Below are 21,302 nucleotides of genomic sequence, written 5' to 3'. Positions count from 1 at the left end.
GAGACACCAGCCAATGAGAATCATTTAACAGTTGCTAGGCAGAAACAGCGTCTCCTCAGGATGCAACACCTCTTACCCCAGCCTGGTGCATGCGTAATCCTGTGGCTTTTACCAGAATGACGCAGCTCAAAGTTTGGACTAGAAGTGGGAAGATGTCAAGTCCAGTGGTGTGTCAGATGTGTAGTCCAGGTATAACCTGCCCAAAATAATCCTGAGGCACTGGCCCGTTAGCGGCTCGGCTGAGCATCTGTTGGTCACCAGGCACGGGGTTGTGTGTTGTGCCAGGAGGTATGTGGTTACCCAGTCTTGCCAGTTCCTATGGTCAAACCTTGCCAGGGCTTCTTTGGCTGACCTGATTGCTTGCTTAGCCAAAACATTGCTGGAAGGATGGAAAAGTCGGCCTGGGCAGGGTGGATGCCTAATTATGCGAAAAACACCTGTGGCCCATTATATGAGACCACTATGTCTGGTAGGCCATGGATGGCAAATAACTGGTAAAGGATCCTCCTGGTGGCCTCAGATGTGGTGGATGACATAAGGGCTATTTCCATCCACTTGGAGTAGGCATCCATCACTATTAGGAAGGTATGTCCCTGGAAAGGACCGGCCAAGTCTATATGAATCCTTGATCATGGACTCCTAGGGATTTCCCATTCCTAAGGCTGGGCATCAAGAGGCGCTGGCCTGGAGTGTTGACAGTTCTGGCATCTCCCCACCCAGTCTGTGATGGCCTGATCCATCTTTGGCCACCAGTCATAGCTGCCTTCATTCTGGCAATGCCTGGATGCCCTTTATGCAGGCACCGTAAAACTGAGGTTTCTAATTTAGGTGGACTACCCTGCTATGCCACAACAAACAGTCTTTAACCACAGATAATTCATGTTGCCTCACCTTGTAGGGTAAGAATTCTTCAGATAATTGTCCCAGCAGCCACCCCCTGCACACCCAGTCAAGGACTTATGCAATGATATGGTCTCTGGAGGAAAATTTAGTGATGTGTAAGGTGGAGACAGGGCTTGCAATTTCATTGATGAGCAAGACCAACTAAATTGGTGCAAGGTCCTGCAGTGACGGGAATTGGGCAGCAATTGATAGTTGTAGGCTGAAAGAAAAATGGACTAATGGGACAAGTGGAGAGAATTTAAGGAGTTTGCCTGTCCCCAGCTAAGAGACCCAAAAAAGGCATGTGGTCTGTGATCAATTGGAAGGAAACAGTCATAGATGTAATCATGGAATGGTTTAATGGTTGCAACTGGGGCCAGGGCCTCCTTATCCAATTGACTATAATTCCTCTCAATGGAGAGGGTTTTATAAAAATATGCAATTAGGGCCAATATTCCCTCTAATTTTTTTTCAATGTGGGCAGAAAAGTATAATGTCTGAGCGGCACATTTTCACGCCTGGGCGTAGATCGGTTAGAAACCCAGTTGTTAAGTGAATCTGGCTTCTCCGCCCCCACTCCCCAATTGTCTTTGTTTGTGAGACGGTCGCAAAAGGGAGTCACGTGACCTCAAGACACAGCAACAGTCATGAATATGAAACGGCAGCCATGTTTTGATCACGTGATTGTCGGACTGCTGCAAGTGTGAAAAAGGGGCATAAGCCACTTTTTTCAGGGCCATTGTGACTTTGAACGGTCAGTAAATGAACCGTTGTAAGTCGAGGACAACCTGCCATCCCCCCTAGATGTTTTCTGTAGAGCTTCAAAATGGACTCCTGATCTGCTTCTGAAAGAGTGCACTGGTCAAACAGATAATCCTCGACTTCTGTTCTGACCCCAATGGAGGCCAGCGTTTCTATCTCATGAGTAAGACGGTTATTAAATGAGTTCTGCCTCATTTTACCACCTTTCTTGCCACAGTCATTAAGTGAATCCCTGCAGTTGCTTGTCAGAAGATCCCAAAAGATGTTCACATAACCCTGGGACATTGCCACCATCATAACTACAGACCAGTTGTCAAGTCAGTGTCCAAAGTTTGATCCAATGACCCCTTTATTTTTCTAACAAAGTCCTTTCTTCCTAGAAGGAAGAATAAAAAGAATAAAATGGAAAGGGGGATTAAGAGCCAAGGTGGCGCAGTGGGTAGAGTGCAGTACTGCAGGCCACTAAATCTGACTGCTAGATCTGTAGGTCAATGGTTCAAATCTCATCACCGGCTCAAGGTTGATTCAGCCTTTCATCCTTCCGAGGTGGGTAAAATGAGGACACGGATTGTGGGGGCAATATGCTGGCTCTGTTAAAAAGGGTGCTATCGCTAACATATTATAAGCCGCCCTGAGTCTAAGGAGAAGGGCGGCATTAAAAAAAATGAATGAATAAATAATAAATAAATAAATAAATAAATAAATAATAGGGGATACAAAAAAATAGAAAAGGGTTCGGTTCAAAGTTCTGCTCAGATTAAAGAAATTGGAGTTTGAGAAGGGTTGATTAATCTTTGAGTATGGTTTTCTTTGCTCTTTTTTAACTGTAATTATTTTTTTCTATTTGTATATGAATTTAGGAAATGCTTTTCTACCTTTTAATTAAAATGCTTAAAGTTAATTGTATTTAAGGTTGTGGTAAACAGCAGTGTAGGCTGCCATCTGCTGGCTAAAAAGAAGAGTCAAATTCTTTTTAGGCTGGAGTATGCTGTTTGATCAGTAGATAAAAGTGGTTTTTCTTCTCCTGATGGGCTGTAATGGTCTTCTCTCGAAGGCCTCTAATGATCTGTTAAGAGATTTAGAGCAGATATAGGAAAAATAAGGTTTCACAAGGAAGAAAGGAAGGAAAAGTTTCAATGGAGGTCTGAAGGCGTTGCCCTAAAAATCTTACAAACATAGATCATTAGTATTATTATCAATGAGTCAAAACATGTAGATACCATAATTCTTTAACAGTCTAATGCACCCTACTGAAATTAATAGGACCATTATCACATTAGAATTTGTAGTGTTTTAATACACTGTTCAAAAAAAATAAAGGGAACACTTAAACAACACAATATAACTCCAAGTAAATCAAACGTCTGTGAAATCAAACTGTCCACTTAGGAAGCAACACTGATTGACAATCAATTTCAATGCTGTTGTGCACATTCACAAAAACACGGAAGTCCAGAGGTGGGGTTTCGAGGACTTCTTTGTTTTTGTGATGCTGCAATTTCGCTGAGGCTCCCCTCGCTGGCAAACCCCACCTCCGGACTTCTGTTGCCAGCGAAGCACCCGTTTTTACAATGCTGGGATTCCTCTGCTGGGATTCCCCTGCAGCATCACAAAAACACGGAAGTCCAGAGGTGGGGTTTCCCATGGAGGGGAGCCTCAGGGGAATCCCAGCAGTGCAAAAACGGGCACTTCAGCTGGCAAAAGGGGTGAGTTTTGGGCTTGGACGCATTAATCGCTTTTCCATTGATTCCTATGGGAAACATTGTTTCGTCTTACAAACTTTTCACCTTACAAACCTCGTCCCAGAACCAATTAAGTTCGCAAGACGAGGTATCACTGTATATATTATCTAGGTATTCAAGAAACTTTAAATATATTTTAGAACTCTTACAATAATCCCATCCAAATATTTTATATATATTGCAGGATTTTAGGACTGAAGGACAATTTACTGACACAATGTTCTTGATTTATACAGGCCAATTTCTTACTAGATTAAATGAGATTATAGAATCTCATGCTATCTGATCAGCCATGGCCAGCAGAGTCTAAGTTCACAAAAGAAAGAAAAATGTACATAAAATCCAGAGAAAAAATGAGGGGAAGTGAATATCTATTCCCTTCTTTCTTCTTTCTAAAATTGTCAGGTATTAGAGTGTGTGCGCTTTCACATCTCTTGTTGAATTTACTATCATTTAGATACCATCACAAATGCCCTACAGTAACTGCACTAGGAGCATTATGAGGGGGGGGGGGAATCAGCTGGATTCAGAAGTTGAAAAGTAATAGCTCAGGTTGTGTAAGTCTGCCTCGAGTTTGCGGAGAGGGGCGGCATATAAATCCAATAAACCTAACCTAAACCTTACTCTACTCCAGGCTTGTCTCAGACTTGAAATTGGGTTTGTAAAAGAAATTACAGTTTGTATACATATAGATCTTATTTTAAGTACAGCAATACAGTGATCCCCCGCTTGTTGCGAGGGTTCCGTTCCAGGACCCCCCGCAACGAGCGGGTTTTCGCGAAGTAGCGCTGCGGAAGTAAAAACACCATCTGCGCATGTGCAGATGGTGTTTTTACTCCCGCAGCGCTAGCGAGGAGCCGAAGATTGGGGGCGGCGCGGCTGTATTAAAACGTCGCCGCCGGCATGGGGGGCTTCCTAGCAGCCCCCCAAACCCGGGTTGGGGGTCCGGGGGGTGCTGGCAAGCCCCCCATGCCGGCGGCAACATTTTAAAACAGCCGCGCCGCCCCCAATCTTCGGCTCCTCGCTAGCGGGCAGGCAGGCAGCGGACAAGCCGTTCGCTGGCGCTCGGTCTCGCCGCTTTCGAGCTGAGTCCTGCAGCGAATTCGCTGCAGGACTCAGCTCGAAAGCGGCGAGACCGAGCGCCAGCGAACGGTTTGTCCGCGCTCGGTCTCGCCGCTTTCGAGCTGAGTCCTGCAGCGAATTCGCTGCAGGACTCAGCTCGAAAGCGGTGAGAATGAACGGCGTGGGCGGGCGAAGGGCGGGCGGCAGCGAGGAGTTTGCGTGGGCGGTGGGGAAACTCCTTGCTGATGCCCGCTGCTCGCCCTCCCGCCAGCAAGAGGGGGAAGACCCAGGGAAGCCGCCCAGCAGCTGATCTGCCGGGTGCCATCTACGCATGCGTGCCCATAGAAAAAAAGGGCACGCATGCGCAGATGGTGTTTTGACTTCCGGGTTGAAAAATCGCGAATTACCCTGTTCGCAATGGTCGGGGACGCAATAACCGGGGGATCACTGTACTCTCAAATATTTTAAATCAAAGCAGAATAGAAAAAAACAAAGTATAGTTTTTGATATTTAAAATATTTTCCAGAGCTAGTTTATTGCTTATACATATGCAAAACAACCATTTTTTAAAAAAAAAATGTTTTAAAGCAAATTTAATGAACATGTTGATACAAACATTGCCTTTAAAAGTACTGACAAATTTTCACAGAATTAATGGAGTGTATGTCCCACTTAGAAAAGGGGATACAGCTACAGTTAAATTTTCACCAGATTATATCATCGCCAATTAAGGAAATCAGAGTTATAATTTATATTGAAATAACGGAAATAAATCTTTCAGGGATTTAACTCATTCCCTGAAGGTGAACTTTGTTTTATGAAACAAAGGTTCCATTCTGAACAGTTTTTACAGTTAGTTTTGCTCCTGACTTTGCCCACAAATAACATTAGTATCCAATAATGCAGAATGCAGCTGCGAGAGCAATCATGGGCTTTCCCAAATATGCCCATGTTACTCCAACACTCTGCAGTCTGCATTGGTTGCCGATCAGTTTCCGGTCACAATTCAAAGTGTTGGTCACCTATAAAGCCCTTCATGGCACCGGACCAGGGTATCTACGAGACTGCCTTCTGCCGCACGGTTAGGTCCCACAGAGTTGGTCTCCTCCGGGTCCCGTCAACTAAACAATGTCGTTTGGCGGGACCCAGGGGAAGAGCCTTCTCTGTGGTGGCTCCGACCCTCTGGAATCAGCTCCCTCCAGAGATTAGAACTGCCCCCACCCTCCTTGCCTTTCGTAAACTCCTTAAAACCCACCTCTGTCGTCAAGCGTGGGGGAACTGAAACATCTCCCCCTGCCTATGTGTATGATATGACTGTATGTATGTTTTTATATATTGGGGTTTCTTGTTTTTTAGACTTTTTATATGTATTATTGTTATTTTAGATTCTAACTATTAGATTTGTCATTATATATTGTTTTTATCATTGCTGTAAGCCGCCCCGAGTCTACGGAGAGGGGCGGCATACAAATCTAATAATAATAATAATAATACAGTAGTACCTCTATATACGAGTTTAATTCGTTCCAGAAGGGAGCTTGTATGTCGAACAACTCGTATCTGGAACAAATGGCTTTAGACTTTGTTTTTCCCCTCCGAGATAACCAGAAGCAAGGATTCTTGCGCCACCTAGTGGACGCCCGGCTCGTATTCCGAATTTGAGCTCGAGTCTAGAACAGAAATTTCTCTCCCCTCGTGGCTCGTAACTTGGAATACTCACATGTGGAGCAGCTCGTATCTAGAGGTACTACTGTACTGTTAATTATCTGTTAACAGCAACAGAGAATCCTATAAAAATAGGAAGTCACATGAATCCTGTGATTTCAACAATTCATCCTTCTTTGGGCCTGCAATAATTTCAGCATCCGTCTGAAGGACCAAGAGCACCAATTCTAGAGCTCTGCGCCAAGCTTCTATCTTAGCAGTAACGTTGTCACACACTTTCAAAGCCTTTCCACCTATATCAGAATGTCCAATGCTTACTCCTATCTTTCCCTTGCTAAATTCCTCCAGGATGTAGGCTGATGGCAAATCGTGCATGGCTGCTCTTCTGAGATGCTGCTGTATGGCAGTGTGGGTTTCAAACTCTGATGAACAGTTCGCTGAATTACCCATGACAGCAAACAGGTACTGGCGCCAACCATTTGCCAAAACACCAAGCACCAAAGATTTATATTGTTCTGAGGATTTTGCAAACCAGGAAAAGGCGAAATGAAATTGGCCCGTAGAGTCTGGGGTTGCTTTTTCTAGTTTTTCAAGAAAACTGAGGCACAGGAGCTCAACTGCACCACCTCCTGGAAAAACAGCCTGGTCAAGAAGCGCATGGTGCAGGCGGTACACACAGGTCCAAAACTGATCTTCCATGGCTTGCATCTTTGATACAAAAGGGCAACAGAGAACAACCGTTACCAATCGAAGTCCTTCTGCTGTTAAAGCAAGTGGGATTTGGCCACTAACCTCCACCAAATTTAATTCCAGAGCTCCGTAGAGATTCACGTGTACGCCTTTGACAATGCAGTGCTCATTCACTTGATTGATGTAAGTCACTATCTCAGCTCTCATGCTGTTACTAAAAGCTCTCAACACCTTATGGTCCACATGGTTAATTATCACTATTTTATGTAGGATACATTTTTCTTCTAGAATTTTACATGTGTCGCCTTGTACCAAAATTAAATTAATATTAAACTGAATCAGAACGTCCATTATAGAGTCAACCCATAAGCTTGAGTTTTCCTTTGAATGAGACACATTTTCTGAAAACTTGCTCATATTCTCTAATCTATTAAACCCTAAATGGTGATAAGTTTCAGTTAGGTCACCATCTATAAGAATAACACGGATAGGTATATCCTGAAATTGTTTCACAGCAGCAGCTTTTGCTGGGCATACAAGCGTGATGTAGCCAGGGTGAACACACGAATGACTTCCAGATATTCCCGATAAACAGCATGTCACAATTTCTGAAATATCAAATTGGAAAGGGCAGGTATCCATTTTTTGATTGGTGCCTGGAAGCTGGCATCTGAGAATGTCCTGTATCATTTTCATGGCGGATTCATTTCCATGGCTAAGGGATAATGCAAGTTGTCCCAAATCACTGAGCTTGTCAAAAGGTTTTGGACATTCATCCAGAGGTACCGTTTGTTGTGGTGATTGACATTTATTTACATCGCTAAAGTATCTACTATGGGCTAATTTTGATCTTCTGTTATAAGCCAAGGCCTCCAAATGACAATTATGCAAATCAGAGTTTTTCTGAATCATTGTCTTGCAAACACTGAAAACAAAATTGCTGTTTATTGACTCAGACAGTAAACATTTCATACTGGTGGTGATGGGTGTGCCTGGATTGATATTTTTTTGCTGGATCATATTATCTGCACCTCCTCCTGGTTTTTCTTCTGATAATTCATTTTTAAGCAGACTTAAAATATTAGTGCCAGACTTGCTAACTGTTTTCTTAATGTCTGTAAACTGTTTTCCAGAACGGCTAGAGCTACTATTGATAAGGCTTATGTCTTCGCCTTCTATAGGAATATCCTTCAGCTTTTGCTGTATGTTGTGTAGTGGTAACGTAATACCCTGCACTTGTTCAATGCAAGAATCCAGACCTTCAGACATTATAGCTACTATGAGTGAAAGTGGAACATCATGTTGGAGGCACTCAAGTACAGCATTGCTCCACGCACCAACCAGAAACAGCAGAGTGGTCATCCCTGTTTTATAATCTTTGTGCTGTGCTAGGATGGCTTCATTAAGCAGCTGCCCCACAGCACTACTTAAATCCATGTTCTCAAGAAGTCTCAGTGGAGAACAAATCAACACACCCCCAGGAATACTTTCATCAACTATAAATTTGGATGATTTCATGGGTCCCAAAAGTGTCCGTCCAGTGGAAGCCAAAGCTGAAAGATGTTGCAGACCAATATGTCTCTTTCTGTTCACGTTTCTGAAAGCCATGTTCCCAGGACAGCTGCAAATGAAACACATATTTGTTGCTTGTGCCTTATTTGTTTTGGTTTTTATGTTACCCTTTGGACACTATTGACAAATCTCTCAGAAATAGAGCTGCACCTACTTTAGACAGAAATTAAATTCTATATCCCATAGGAATGTGCTGATTGATGTGGCAAAATTTTTGATGAACAAAATGCTAGCTTTAGCATTAAAATGAACCTTAATCAAGTGTATTGAGATTAGTAAAGATTTAACTGAATATTATTATTATTATTATTATTATTATTATTATTATTATTATTATTAAAGCAATAGGAAGCAATAAAGACCATATTATAAATAAAAAGAGAGAAACACTACCTTCAAAATACTGCCATTAAAAAAAATTATATGTGCATGGCTAATTTAGGCAAATGAAAAAAAAAGCTGCTGTGATTTCTGGATTTGCTCTGACTAGGAATGCAGGCAGATTCTGTGTAAAAAGCAAAGTTTGTCCTGGAATCTGCAGTCTCTTTTTCTCCCAAGAAGCAGATGAACAAAGTTTATAGAACTTCCAAAAATTAGAAATTATGCCATAATCATATCTATTGCATGTGCTAATAAATGCTTTGGACATATCTTTCAACTTCTTTATTAGCTTGAAAATTTCTTAGATGCATAAATAAAGAAGAAATCAAAAACATATTGTATAAAATCGGTTTATTCTTCTAGCATTCTTTTCTTGGCAAATGTCTTTTCTTATAATCTAGATTTGCTGAGCTACTTATATCAATCTTGTCGCTAAACAACTTTTAAAAACAGAAACGTCAATGCAATTGTTTATGAAACTACTGTTGTCTTAATAAAAATAATGAAATTGCATTGCTCTTTTTAGAACCAACAAAACCTCTCAAGGAACATACAAGAAACAATATTTAGGCTGTTACACCACAACACACTATAATAAAATGCAATCAACTAATTTGTGGCTGTGTGTTGGACAAATCCATTGTGGTAGCTGCATGATTCGAAGTGTTGGGTAAATAATTTCATTGTCAGTGAACAGGAATAAAATTATATGCATTATAGCATACCAGAAGATAAAGTTTATATTGGAGAAAGCCGAATAACTGGAATATAATAATTCACACAATAAAGGAGCTGTACAAGAGTACAGTCAGCTGTTGCAAAGGTGCAGAAATGCCTAGATTGGATTGTCAGCATTGCACAACGATTGTAAAACCTTCCCATCACCACTTGGGCTCATCCACATCATCTGAATTTCTACCCCTCTTCTTCAATCCTTTAGAAAACAACTCAGTCCAGCAGGTCATGAATGGAAAAAATATCCTGAGACGAGCAGATTTACTCTCCTTTCTCCTACCTGACCAAGAAAAAATCATCCTCCATTGTCACTATCCTGCCCATAGTTGTGCAAGAAAAAAACCCTAATCTTAATGCAAAAGAGAACAAATTGATAACACATCTCAGTCTTATTTTGTACATGTATTTTATTTGCATTTCACATCTTATGCTGGCAGAATAAAATCTGATAGTCATTATAGGAGACGTTTCCAAAAGTTAGGATTGATTGTAAAGTATGTAAAGGACCACACTTAAGTATTTCATAGGCTTTGACTGTCATTCATCAGTTGATTCCCCCCAAAATGATCTGGAGGGTGTGCATTTTGAATTCTGATAATGTATCAGCATATTGGTAATTTTGTAACCAAGTGCTTTTCCCAACAAATCGGATGGGACCAAGGCTGCATGCTGCTATATTGACTTCATTAGGGAGACTAGATGCTATACTCTCTGGAACAGTATATTTCAACCTCAATAATGTTAAAATATGTGGACTTCAATTCCCAGAATTCCCTAGCTAGGCAAGATTTCCTACCAAGGGAAATAATATCACTAAGATCCATAGAAAACAATTATTCACAGGAAACTAGCTATGCTGTGATTGCAAATATATTAAAGCAGATTCACCAACAAACTCAGCACCCCAATCAGGCAATATGAGATCAAATAGGATCAAAAGGCCCTGAAGGGTGCAGAGCTCTGGTATAAGTCTTCAGGGAGGTCTGCAGGATACAATTTTCACTTGCTAAAACTCTTTCTGCTGACAGAGTAGGAAACATTTCGGGATTGATCTGAAACATTTACTTCAGAACCTTGGATTAGGCTTTCGCTTATTTGACCAGTGGATGAATAAATGGCATTTGTTTCACTGATTAAATGATATATTTTAGACACACACACACACACACACACACACACTAATATTATAATTATTATTTTATATATAATATAATATATGTAGATTGTTCCGAGTTCGGGTTTACCCCATGTAATATTTTGAGTGTCTATGGGACGTTTCGGTGAAATTGCATTCGCAACCACACCTGCTCCCAATTCTTGCATTTTGTCGCCCCAGGGATAGGCAAAGTTGGCTCTTCTAATGACTTGTGGACTTCAACTCCCAGAATTCCTGAGCCAATCATGCTAGCTGAGGAATTCTGGAAGTTGAAGTCCACATGTCATAGAAGAGCCAACTTTGCCTTACCCTGTGCCCCAGGGTAATTTAGGGGGGAAACTAGAGAGGAGGCTCATTTTCTTCTTTCCAAACCCTGGGGAAGCAGAGAAGTGGTCGAGGGAGATGCCTCTCGTGTCAGTAGAGGGAGGGGCAGCTCGAGTGTCAATCAGCAACATCTGTCGCTCACCGGACTCCGCCCTACATGGAACACCATCACCCACCCGCCCCCGCACACACGCGCATCCTTCGCCCAGTAAGGTGGGAGAGGATTTGGGCAGAATTGGGATGGAGGTTTTCCAAAGGAGCGCGCCAAATATCTCCCGCGGACTGAATCGGCTTGAATAAATCAATTACCTGCTCAGCTTTAGTTCCCTGGTGAAAGTTAAGAAACCGCGGCTGGATCGAGAGAAACTACTACTCCGTCTCCCATAAAGGCCCTAATCTCCTTAGCAACGGAGGCGCCCTCGGTTACATTCCGAGCCATCAATTCGTGGTTTTCTACGCCGCTGCCCCGGACTGAAATGTCTTCTGCTGAGCATGCTCAGTAGCATCTGAAGTTTTTTGCCCGGATATTCTGCCCTTACTTCCGCGAAAATAAAAGATGAAACCGCGAGCAAAATATAAAAGTCTGTTGAGACCACGGGAAGCTTTTCGAACAGGATAAGCATTAATATGAATCAACTGCAGCTTAAATTGCAAGGAACTAAATTAAAAGCAGGGAGTAGGTTTTGAGCAAGGATCCTATGAGGTTGCACTGTTCTTTTGTTGTTTTGAAATTTTATTTTGAAGTCTACAACATTACTTAAAATGCATTCTGCTCACGGGCGCAGAAAAAGGTGTACTTGGTTACATTTCAAATGTTAGCTTTAATACTTTCCGTACTTTTAATATTTGCTTCAAAAAAAGTATTGATATATTCAGATCGGTTATTTAAGTTCACTGAAAATCATAAAATTATATGATTTATCAATTACCGACAGGAAGTTCACGAATCACTTTTATCCCATGATCCTCTTAAAAAATATACTTTTGCTTCATTTGTCTGTTATTTCATCTAGGACAGTGTTTCCCAACCTTGGCCGTTTGAAGATGTGCTGGCTTCAACTCCCAGAATTCCCCAGCCAGCAACGCTGCCTGGGGAATTCTGGGAGTTGAAGTCCGCACATCTTCAAACGGCCAAGGTTGAGAAACACTGATCTAGGAACTCATTCACGTCAATAATGATTTGCTGACTTTTGCTTTTCCTCTCATATTTGCTTGAGCTTTTTATAATTTCCGATAGTCCTTCAGTTTAATACGATCCTTATTTTTTAAAAGTGTTAAAAAACAACAACCACAGCCAAGAGGTTAGCAAACTCTTAAGCAACGTTTCAGAAGGATTTTATGAAAGGTTTGAGCCAAAAAAAAAACCTTTCAGAAATGCACTAGCTGACTATGGTTTCTTCCCCAAACCCCAAAAACTTTAACCTTAGATTGTCTATATTTAGATTGTCTGTAAGGAGTGTGCATAAGCGCACCATTGTGCCTACCGTCCCTGTCCTACAGTCCTTTTTATCATTACTTTTTACTTATGTTTATACACTGCTCAAAAAAATAAAGAGAACACTTAGAAAACAGAATATAACTTCAAGTAAATCAGAAAAAAATAAAACTTTTGTGAAATCAAACTGTGTACTTAGGACAGTGTTTCCCAACCTTGGCAACTTGAAGGTATCTGGACTTCAACTCCCAGAATTCCCCAGCCAGCATTCGCTGGCTGGGGAATTCTGGGAGTTGAAATCCAAATACCTTCAAGTTGCCAAGGTTGGGAAACACTGATTTAGGAAGTAACCAAGATTGACAGTCAATTTCACATGCTGTTGTGCAAATGGAAAAGTTGTGCAAATGAGAAGATTCAATGAGAATATTTCATTCATTCAGATACAGGATGTGTTATTTCAGTGTTCCCTTAATTTTTTTAAGCAGTATACAAACTACTATCCTATACATGTTTGATAAATAAAATAAAATAAAAAAATAAATAAGTAGCAATAGTTTCCAATAGTATTGTTCAGATCCTTTTGAGACCTTGATAAATTTATCCTCACTGCTTGCTTCTGTGGTAAATTAAATGGCTAGACCCCAAGAACCCTGCGAGGTTACACTTGAGGGTTTGTTTGATGCTCCTGCTGGACCAATGTGATTACCTTGCTGTTTCGTTAATTTATTTTATTTATTTATTTATTTATTTTGTCCAATACACAATGAGAGTTTTAGTGGGTATATATATCTATATACACATAGTGAAATACATGATGACGGTTATAGAGGAGATACTCATAGTAAAATATATCCATGAAAGAACAGAAAAGAAGATATAGTAATAGAACATATCAATGAAAGAATAGAAGAAGAGATACAGGAATAGAAGAAAGGTATAGGAGATATAAGAGAGCAATAGGACAGGGGACGGAAGGCATTCTAGTGCACTTGTACTTGCCCCTTACTGACCTCTTAGGAATCTGGATAGGTCAACCGTAGATAATCTAAGGGTAAAGTGTTGGGGGTTTGGGGATGACACTATGGAGTCCGGTAATGAGTTCCACGCTTCAACAACTCGGTTACTGAAGTCATATTTTTTACAGTCAAGTTTGGAGCGGTTAATATTAAGTTTAAATCTGTTGTGTGCTCTTGTGTTGTTGTGGTTGAAGCTGAAGTAGTCGCCGACAGGCAGGACGTTGCAGCATATGATCTTGTGGGCAATACTTAGATCATGTTTAAGGCGTCTTAGTTGTTATTACCTACCGCAATAATCTCAGCACAGGCTGAACCCACCCGGCCACCACTTGGTTTATTGCAAAATAATCTGTCAACCAGGGAAACCAAAGCTCAACCTCCTCGCGTCCTCGGGAGCGGGTCGCGTTACTAGGACGCCAGCCACTTGTTTGTTGTGCATGCAGCGGAAACTGCAACACGAGCTTTAAATGGCGTCACAAAGCCCGGCCGTCCCTCGCGTTGCTGGATTGGCCCCCGTGTAACGAAGGGAGGCAAGTTTTCGCGGGAATCTGTCCTGCCATTGGACAACCCGGGCACGTTAGTGAAGGAACGTCATCGATTTTTTTTTTTTTGCAGGTGGTTTGGTTTGTGTGGTTTCTTGAACAAGCGAACCCAGCTTCTTTATCAAGAGAATGGTGAGTGATTCTTTCCCTCAGGTTTTGGTAAAGGAAATAAATACCCGATCATCTTTTTTTTTTGTTAGCCTTTCTCACGCATGCTCCTCTCTTGGGATCTGCTTAACAGAATTGAGTCAATAAATCTCCAGCGATCGCAGTTGCATTTCATCCTTGAATCAGTGACTTTCGCGCCAAATCCAGCCTGATTGGCTGTAGTAAATCTACGCTTTTATTAAAATCCCTATTTTGCGCGCAGATATTTTTAGAACCCGAGCGAAGTAAAAAAAACAACACCAAGTGTATCTCGGTCTTCTTGCCGGGGGCTTTCCTTTTTATTGCCGGATAAGCGTGCAGAAAACTGGTGCCTTTTTTTTGCCAGTGAATATACCTGAGTCCTAAGTACCGTAAATCAGGAAATGCTTCACGAGGAACCAGTGATTTAAATAATTATTATATTAATACAGTGGATTTTGCTTTCTCTTTACCAGTGTTAATACTTGTAGTATAAAGGCGCCGCATGCATGGTTTTCAGCCATAACTTGCTGACTGAACTCCAGCATTGTTTATGACAGTGTTTTCCAACCATGGCAACTTGAAGATATCTGGACTTCAACTCCCAGAATTCCCCAGACAGCGAATGCTGGCTGGGGAATTCTGGGAGTTGAAGTCCAAATATCTTCAAATTGCCAAGATTGGAAAACACTGGTTTATGAAAGGGCTGCATTTCCACAACACACTCAAAAGTAAACATGGCTTAATGCTCTGCCAGTGTTGGCGAGGGTGGTCTTAGAAGTTCTTTGGTTGGGCTCTTTACTGTTGGCTTGTTTGGCAATGTGGAAAACAATGAAATAAACATTTCATATACTATTTCAACTTGCATTTATTGAAGGCATCTGGATTAAAAAAACCAGGTATGAGTAGCTCCCATCGTCGGAAAACTGGTGGGTTAAAACATGAGCTTTCTGAAGATCAGAAGCAGGAGATCAGAGAAGCTTTTGATTTGTTTGATACTGAAGGGTGCGGTAGCATTGATGTCAAAGAACTGAAGGTATCTATTAATTTTCCTTGTCTTCTTTAACAATTTGGATTTTTTTGGATTTTTTTATGCTGCAATATTGTTTTACTACCCTATGATATAACCCAACGTGGTCTATTAAGGGTTACATGAGTCTCAGGAGAAGGGCAGTGTAGAAATCAAATAAATAAATAAATAAATGCATACATACATCAGGACTAGCTTGCAAAATCCAAGTTTGTCATAATGCCCATGGAAGTTCAATTTATACATTACCTTGTTTAACTTTGCTGTTTCATTGCTTAAATAAACTTTTGTGTTAAATGTAATAAGAAAATAGTGCAAAATATAGGTACCATAGTACAGTACTTCAGTAAAAAACCTTATGATACCAAACCCCAAACATAATTTCATTCAGTGGTTTCATGTAGATGTTGAAAAGAAGGGGATAAAGGAACCCTGCAGCATCTCGCAGAGGAGTCCAGGAGACAATCTCCCAACCAACTAGCACCAACTGGAACAGGCCTTGGAAAAAAGAAGAGAATTGCCATAAAATGGTGCCCTCAAATCTTCATGCCAGAGCCAGATACTGTGGTCAGTAGTATCGAAAGCTTCAACAAATGCAACAAAGGCTGTCTCAGTACTAAATCCCAGCCTGACATCTGACTGACTGGTCTAGATCAGTGGTTCCCAACCTTTTTTTGCCCATGTCCCACCTAAGCATCTCTAAAATCCCTGTAATGACATCCCCCTCTCTTTAACATATAAGTCTTACTATTGAAAAAGTGAACTCCTACTCCTGGAGGAAGCCTAAAAAGGCCATTAACTTGGTTTAAACAAGGTTCCAATTGTCTCTATTAAACAAATTGCCCCCCTGTGGGGCATGGACCCTATGTCGGGAACCAGGGGTCTAGATAACCTGTTTCTTCCAGGGTTTTAATCAGTTGCAAGTTGACAATCTTCCCCAAAAGAAAGGATGAAGTTTGATCATTGGTTGTCAAAAAGAGTTGGCTCCAAAGATAGCCTCTTGCGGAGGGAGCATACAATTTTGTGCTTTATGGATCAATTCTTGTTAGTGATTTGAAACTTCAATTCTACCAGGTACAATACATTCAGGAGTAATAGATATTGTTGTTTCATAGATTAACAGTTTTTAATCTGGTGATGCATGTTGGAACAAAGAACACTTCATAAAACCGCAAATGGCAAGCTTGTATTTAGAAAAGGCATCTGCTATAGATGAAAAAATAGGAATCTCTCCTGGGCAAAGCTCCAAACCACTATTTTCATTTGCAGGCATCTTTAACCTGTCATTTTATGAACAGAAACATACATGTTGATAATATTCAGCATAGAATGTTTTTCTAGCCTTTATGCAGCTATCGTATTGGAGAGAAAGGAAGAGTGAGAGAGCAGTCTCAGGGAAACAGCAGCAAATTGTAAATTAAAGTTAGACAGTAAAAATATATGGAAATGAAATTTCATTGAAATTGTTCTATTGTTCTTACATTTCATATCCTGTTGGTTTAACAATTTCCATGAATTAAATAGAAAACAAGCTAGTGTAATTGCAGATCCCTATTAAGTCTTACAGTGAGACTGAAGGAGCAAAAGCAGTGAAAGATTTAAGACTTACCATAATTATTTATGACTGTACAGTCGTACCTCGTCTTACGAACCTAATTGGTTCCAGGGGGAGGTTCGTAAGACGAAAGGTTCGTAAGACGAAACATTGTTTCCCATAGGAAACAATGTAAAGTCAATTAATCCGTGCAACCAAAAAAAAAAAAACCGCAAAAAAAAACGCTGCCGCCCGGCTGTCACCTTTTAAAACAGCCTGGGGGCTTCTCAGCGACCTCCCGAACGCCAAACCCGAACATCCGGGTTCGGCGTTCGGGAGGCCGCCGAGAAGCCCCCAGGCTGTTTTAAAAGGTGACAGCCAGGCGGCGGGGCTTCCCAGCAGCCTCCGAACGCCGAACTTTTGCCGAATTTCGGGTTCGGGGTTCGGGGGGTTGCTGGGAAGCCCCCCAGCCCGGCTGTCACCTTTTAAAACAGCCGCGCGGCTTCCCAGCAGCCTCCGAATGCGGAAGTTCGGGTTTGGCGTTCGGCGTTCGGAGGCTGCTGGGAAGCCGCGCGGCTGTTTTAAAAGGTGACAGCCAGGCTGGGGGGCTTCCCAGCAACCTCCTGAACCCCGAACCCGGAAGTTCGGCAAAAGTTCGGGGTTCGGGAGGTTGCTGGGAAGCCCCCCAGCCCAGCTGTGACCTTTTAAAACAGCCGCGCAGCTTCCCAGCTGTCTCCCGAAGCCGAACGCCAAACCCGAACTTCCGCATTCGGCGTTCGGAGGCTGCTGGGAAGACCCCCAGCCCGGCTGTCACCTTTTAAAACAGCCGCGCAGCTTCCCAGCAGCCTCCGAACGGTTCAGAAAAAATTTGCCTCTTCTTACGAACTTTTTTCGTGTTACGAACGCCAAACCCGAACTTCCGGGTTCGGAGTTCAAAGACTGCTGGGAAGCCCCGCCGCCTGGCTGTCACCTTTTAAAACAGCCGGGGGGCTTCCCAACAGCCTCCCGAACGCCGAACCCGGAAGTTCGGGTTTGGCGTTAGTAACACGAAAAAAGTTCGTAAGAAGAGGCAAATTTTTTCTGAACCCCGGGTTCGTATCTCGAGTTGTTCGTAAGACGAGGGGTTCGTATCTTGAGGTACCACTGTATATTCCTTTAATAGGACATACTGTACTTTTAAAAAAAACGTATAAAAGAAACAAACGACATGGTTGAGTTGGAATCTACTCCCAAGTGTCATTAAGATGTTTAGAGTAGCTTACAGTAAGCAAAATAGGCAACAAAGTTAACAAATAAATAAATACATACATTATTCTGTACAGAATGAAGCGTTGCAAAGATATGTCTGGTGGAACTCAATTTGGCGGAGCACACGACAATAGAATAGAATTTTATTGGCCAAGTATGATTGGACACACAAGGAATTTGTCTTGGTGCATATGCTCTCAGTTACATAAAAGAAAAAGATACATTTGTCAAGAATCATGTGGTACAACACTTAATGATTGTCATAGGGGGTCAAGTAAGTAATGAAGAAACAATCAATATTAATAAAAATCTTAGGATACAAGCAACAAGTTAGAAGTTAAGAACCTGTAGCATACCTGGGATAACAATGGGACTAACTTTTATTTAATCAGAAACAGCTCTTTTAGGAAGAAAAATGTGTAGGTAATTTTCAAGTATGTACTGGATGTGTACAAGTTATTAGCTTTTATATTGCAGGATTGTACTGGATGTGTACAAGTTATTAGCTTTTATATTGCAGGTTGCAATGCGTGCTCTTGGTTTTGAGCCAAAGAAAGAAGAAATTAAAAAGATGATAGCAGAAACTGGGAAAGATGAAAGCAGCGCAATAAGCTTTGAAGACTTTTTAGCAATGATGACCACAAAAATGGTAACATGGTTTTACTGTAATTATAGAAAGATGTAGGGTGCTTGGGAGTGTTTTTGTTTCATTTTACTATTGTACCTTTGTTTTTGTAAGAATGAAAAAGATTGTAAAGAAGAAATTCTGAAAGCTTTCCGACTTTTTGATGATGATGGTACAGGCAAGATTTCCTTTAAAAACCTAAAGCGAGTTTCCAAGGAACTTGGGGAAAATTTATCAGATGAAGAACTGCAGGTAACTGTTCACCTTTGCATAGCATATTGGACTTTTTCTATCATGTCACCTAAGAGTTGCAATTCTTGCTCTTTATTGGTTTCTAATAAAAGTTTATCTTCTCTTCAGACTTCGATTCATTTTTACTGATTGGTCTTTCTGGTGTTTTCATGTATGGTTAAACTATTGACTCTATTTTACTTACTTTTTAGTACACTTCACCTTAAGTTCTGAATTAGCTGCTAATAATCAATTTGTGATATTTTAACACAAATTTTATTATTTTAATTCTTCAGTTTACAAAGTGGAAGACAATTCAATACATGATCAGAATTTAAAAAGTGAATAAAACCAAAACAAAGAAATAAAATAATTGAAAGGCTCTAAACCAGTTTTATATTTATTAAATTTTTATGGCATCTATCTTACTATCCAGCAACTCTGGATGGTTTATAATGCCAAAATAACCGAATAAAGAAGATTAAAAACATTAAAATATTGGGCATTAATTAGAATATTAAACTTAATAATAAACCAGATGAAAGGGACTCATACATAGCGGGGGTAGATGTGGAATCTTCTTGATATCTTTTTGATTCACAGTATTTCTAACCCACTTTTTGTTAGTTCTGAGTCTGAAATTAGATAGGAGCACTTCATTAAGAAGCTAATAAAATTATTTTAATAGGTTTTTTTATATGTTAAGAATTACAGAAGTTTATAACCTGCTTAAATGTTGTTTAGTTACGCTTTTCCAGTTTATCAGAGTTTATGTAATAAAGAGCCTTATACAAAATGAGCATGTTCAGTTGCATTTAGTGGTGATACACAATCCATCTGGACAATTTTCTATTTGTTTCTTTTTTTCCCCCTCCCTAGTATTTAACATTACAAGGTCATTGTATATATTCTGTAAAAAATAGCCTGTATTTTTCCTGAACAATATGAATATTTCTACAGAGGATTTTTCTTAAGCCTAATCTCTCTGTCACTGGTGCCATTTTTATGTTTAAGACAGGGATCTCCAACCTTGGCAAATTTAAGACTTGTAAACTTTAACTCTCAGAATTCCACTTCAACTCTGGGAGTTGAAGGCCGCAAGTCTTAAAGGTGCCGAGGTTAGAGACCCCTGATTTAAGAGATATGAATATTTATAAATTTGTTCTTACATATAACATTACATAAAACTATAACGTCTTACAGTATATACAGTGGTACCTCATCTTACGAACGCCTCTTCTAACGAACTTTTCAAGATACGAACCTGGTGTTTTAAGATTTTTTTGCCTCTTCTTCCGAACTATTTTCACCTTACGAACCCAAGCAGCTGCTGCTGGGATGAAGGGGTTTCTTTTTTCTCCCCTTTTTGAAGAAAGAAAAGGGAGGGGCAGCTTGGAGGAGTAAAGATTTTGCATGCTTGCAAAGGCACTGAAACGGTGTCTTTTTAAGAAAGAAAAGGGAGGGGCAGCTTGGAGGAGTAAAGATTTTGCATGCTTGCAAAGGCACTGAAACGGTGTCTTTTGAAGAAAGAAAAGGGAGGGGCGCCCCCCTTGCCTTTCTTCCTTCCCACTCACCCTTTAGCCTAGCCTTGCTTCTTCCACCCGCCCCCTTTAGCTGCTCCTCCCTGCCCTCTGTTCGCCTCCCTTCTAAAGTTTGGGATTTTCCTGAAGGATTTGCATGCATTATTTGCTTTTACATTGATTCCTATGGGAAACATTGTTTCATCTTACGAACTTTTCACCTTACGAACCTCCTCCTGGAACCAATTAAGTACGTATGATGAGGTACCACTGTATATATAAAACTCCTATAATATTTGAAGGTGAAACGTTATATATAAAAGTTATGTTAACACCGAGGATGTATTCCATGAAAGTAGTGTCAGATGCTTCTACGAACAGTGCCTAATCGTCAGTGGTTCTCTCCTCCCCTTGCTTCCCAGGAAATGATAGATGAAGCTGACCGTGATGGAGATGGAGAAATAAATGAGGAAGAATTCTTGAGAATCATGAAGAAGACCAATTTATATTAATGGTTCTTTACCGTTAAAAATGACTTGAAAATTATAAACATGCTTACTGTTTTATAATGTACAAAAAGAGTATCTGGTTGGGGAGGGGGGTTTAAATCAAAAACTTATTGTTTATATCATTGTGATGAAGTTATGATTCATGCATGCTAGGAAGCTTGTTGCACCTAAGACCAGAGGGTTATTTTTTTAATTTAAGGGAGATAATAACAAAACGGTTTTTGAGAATAAAGTTATATCTTAATATGCATGCATGGCATCATATTTGGCACATACAGTTAAATACAAATTTGCTTTATCTGGCCACAAAAGGTTTAAATAATGACAGGTAGTCTTCGATTTACAACAGTTCATTTAGTGACTGTTCAAAGTTACAGTGGCACTGAAAAAAGTGACTTGTGACCATACTTCACACTCATAACCTTTGTAGCAGCCCTATGATTATGTGACCAAAACTCAGATTCTTGGCAACTGGTTCAAACTTATGATGGTTACAGTGTCCCGGGGTCGTGTGA

General features: G+C 40.7%; 2 protein-coding genes across 3 annotated transcripts; one reads left to right on the top strand and one right to left on the bottom strand.

Moving 5' to 3' along the window:
- Positions 1–2,520: 2,520 nt before the first annotated feature.
- BBS12 (Bardet-Biedl syndrome 12) lies at positions 2,521–11,445 on the bottom strand. Of its 2 annotated transcripts, none has more exons than XR_011559627.1 (2): positions 11,281–11,445; positions 2,521–2,710 (listed from the first exon to the last, which is right to left on the bottom strand). XR_011559627.1 is itself a non-coding variant. In XM_070757664.1 (2 exons), exon 2 carries the CDS (start codon positions 8,409–8,411, stop codon positions 6,237–6,239), a length of 2,175 nt encoding a protein of 724 aa, XP_070613765.1. In that variant the 5' UTR covers positions 8,412–8,424; positions 11,281–11,445; the 3' UTR covers positions 5,069–6,236. The 2 variants fall into 2 exon arrangements, 1 of the variants encoding a protein (XP_070613765.1); XM_070757664.1 differs by lacking the exon at positions 2,521–2,710 and adding an exon at positions 5,069–8,424.
- Positions 11,446–14,007: 2,562 nt separating this feature from the next.
- On the top strand, positions 14,008–21,037 carry LOC139170433 (uncharacterized). Its single transcript, XM_070757663.1, has 5 exons — positions 14,008–14,096; positions 14,968–15,126; positions 18,423–18,551; positions 18,642–18,779; positions 20,701–21,037. Exons 1-5 carry the CDS (start codon positions 14,094–14,096, stop codon positions 20,788–20,790), a joined length of 519 nt encoding a protein of 172 aa, XP_070613764.1. The 5' UTR covers positions 14,008–14,093; the 3' UTR covers positions 20,791–21,037.
- The last annotated feature ends 265 nt before the right edge of the window (positions 21,038–21,302 follow it).

This window comes from Erythrolamprus reginae, chromosome 7 (assembly GCF_031021105.1).
Source record: "Erythrolamprus reginae isolate rEryReg1 chromosome 7, rEryReg1.hap1, whole genome shotgun sequence".
In the NCBI taxonomy this organism is placed as follows: Eukaryota; Metazoa; Chordata; class Lepidosauria; order Squamata; family Dipsadidae; genus Erythrolamprus; species Erythrolamprus reginae.
Note: the sequence above shows the minus strand (reverse complement) of the source record. Positions and strands in the feature narration are given on the sequence as shown.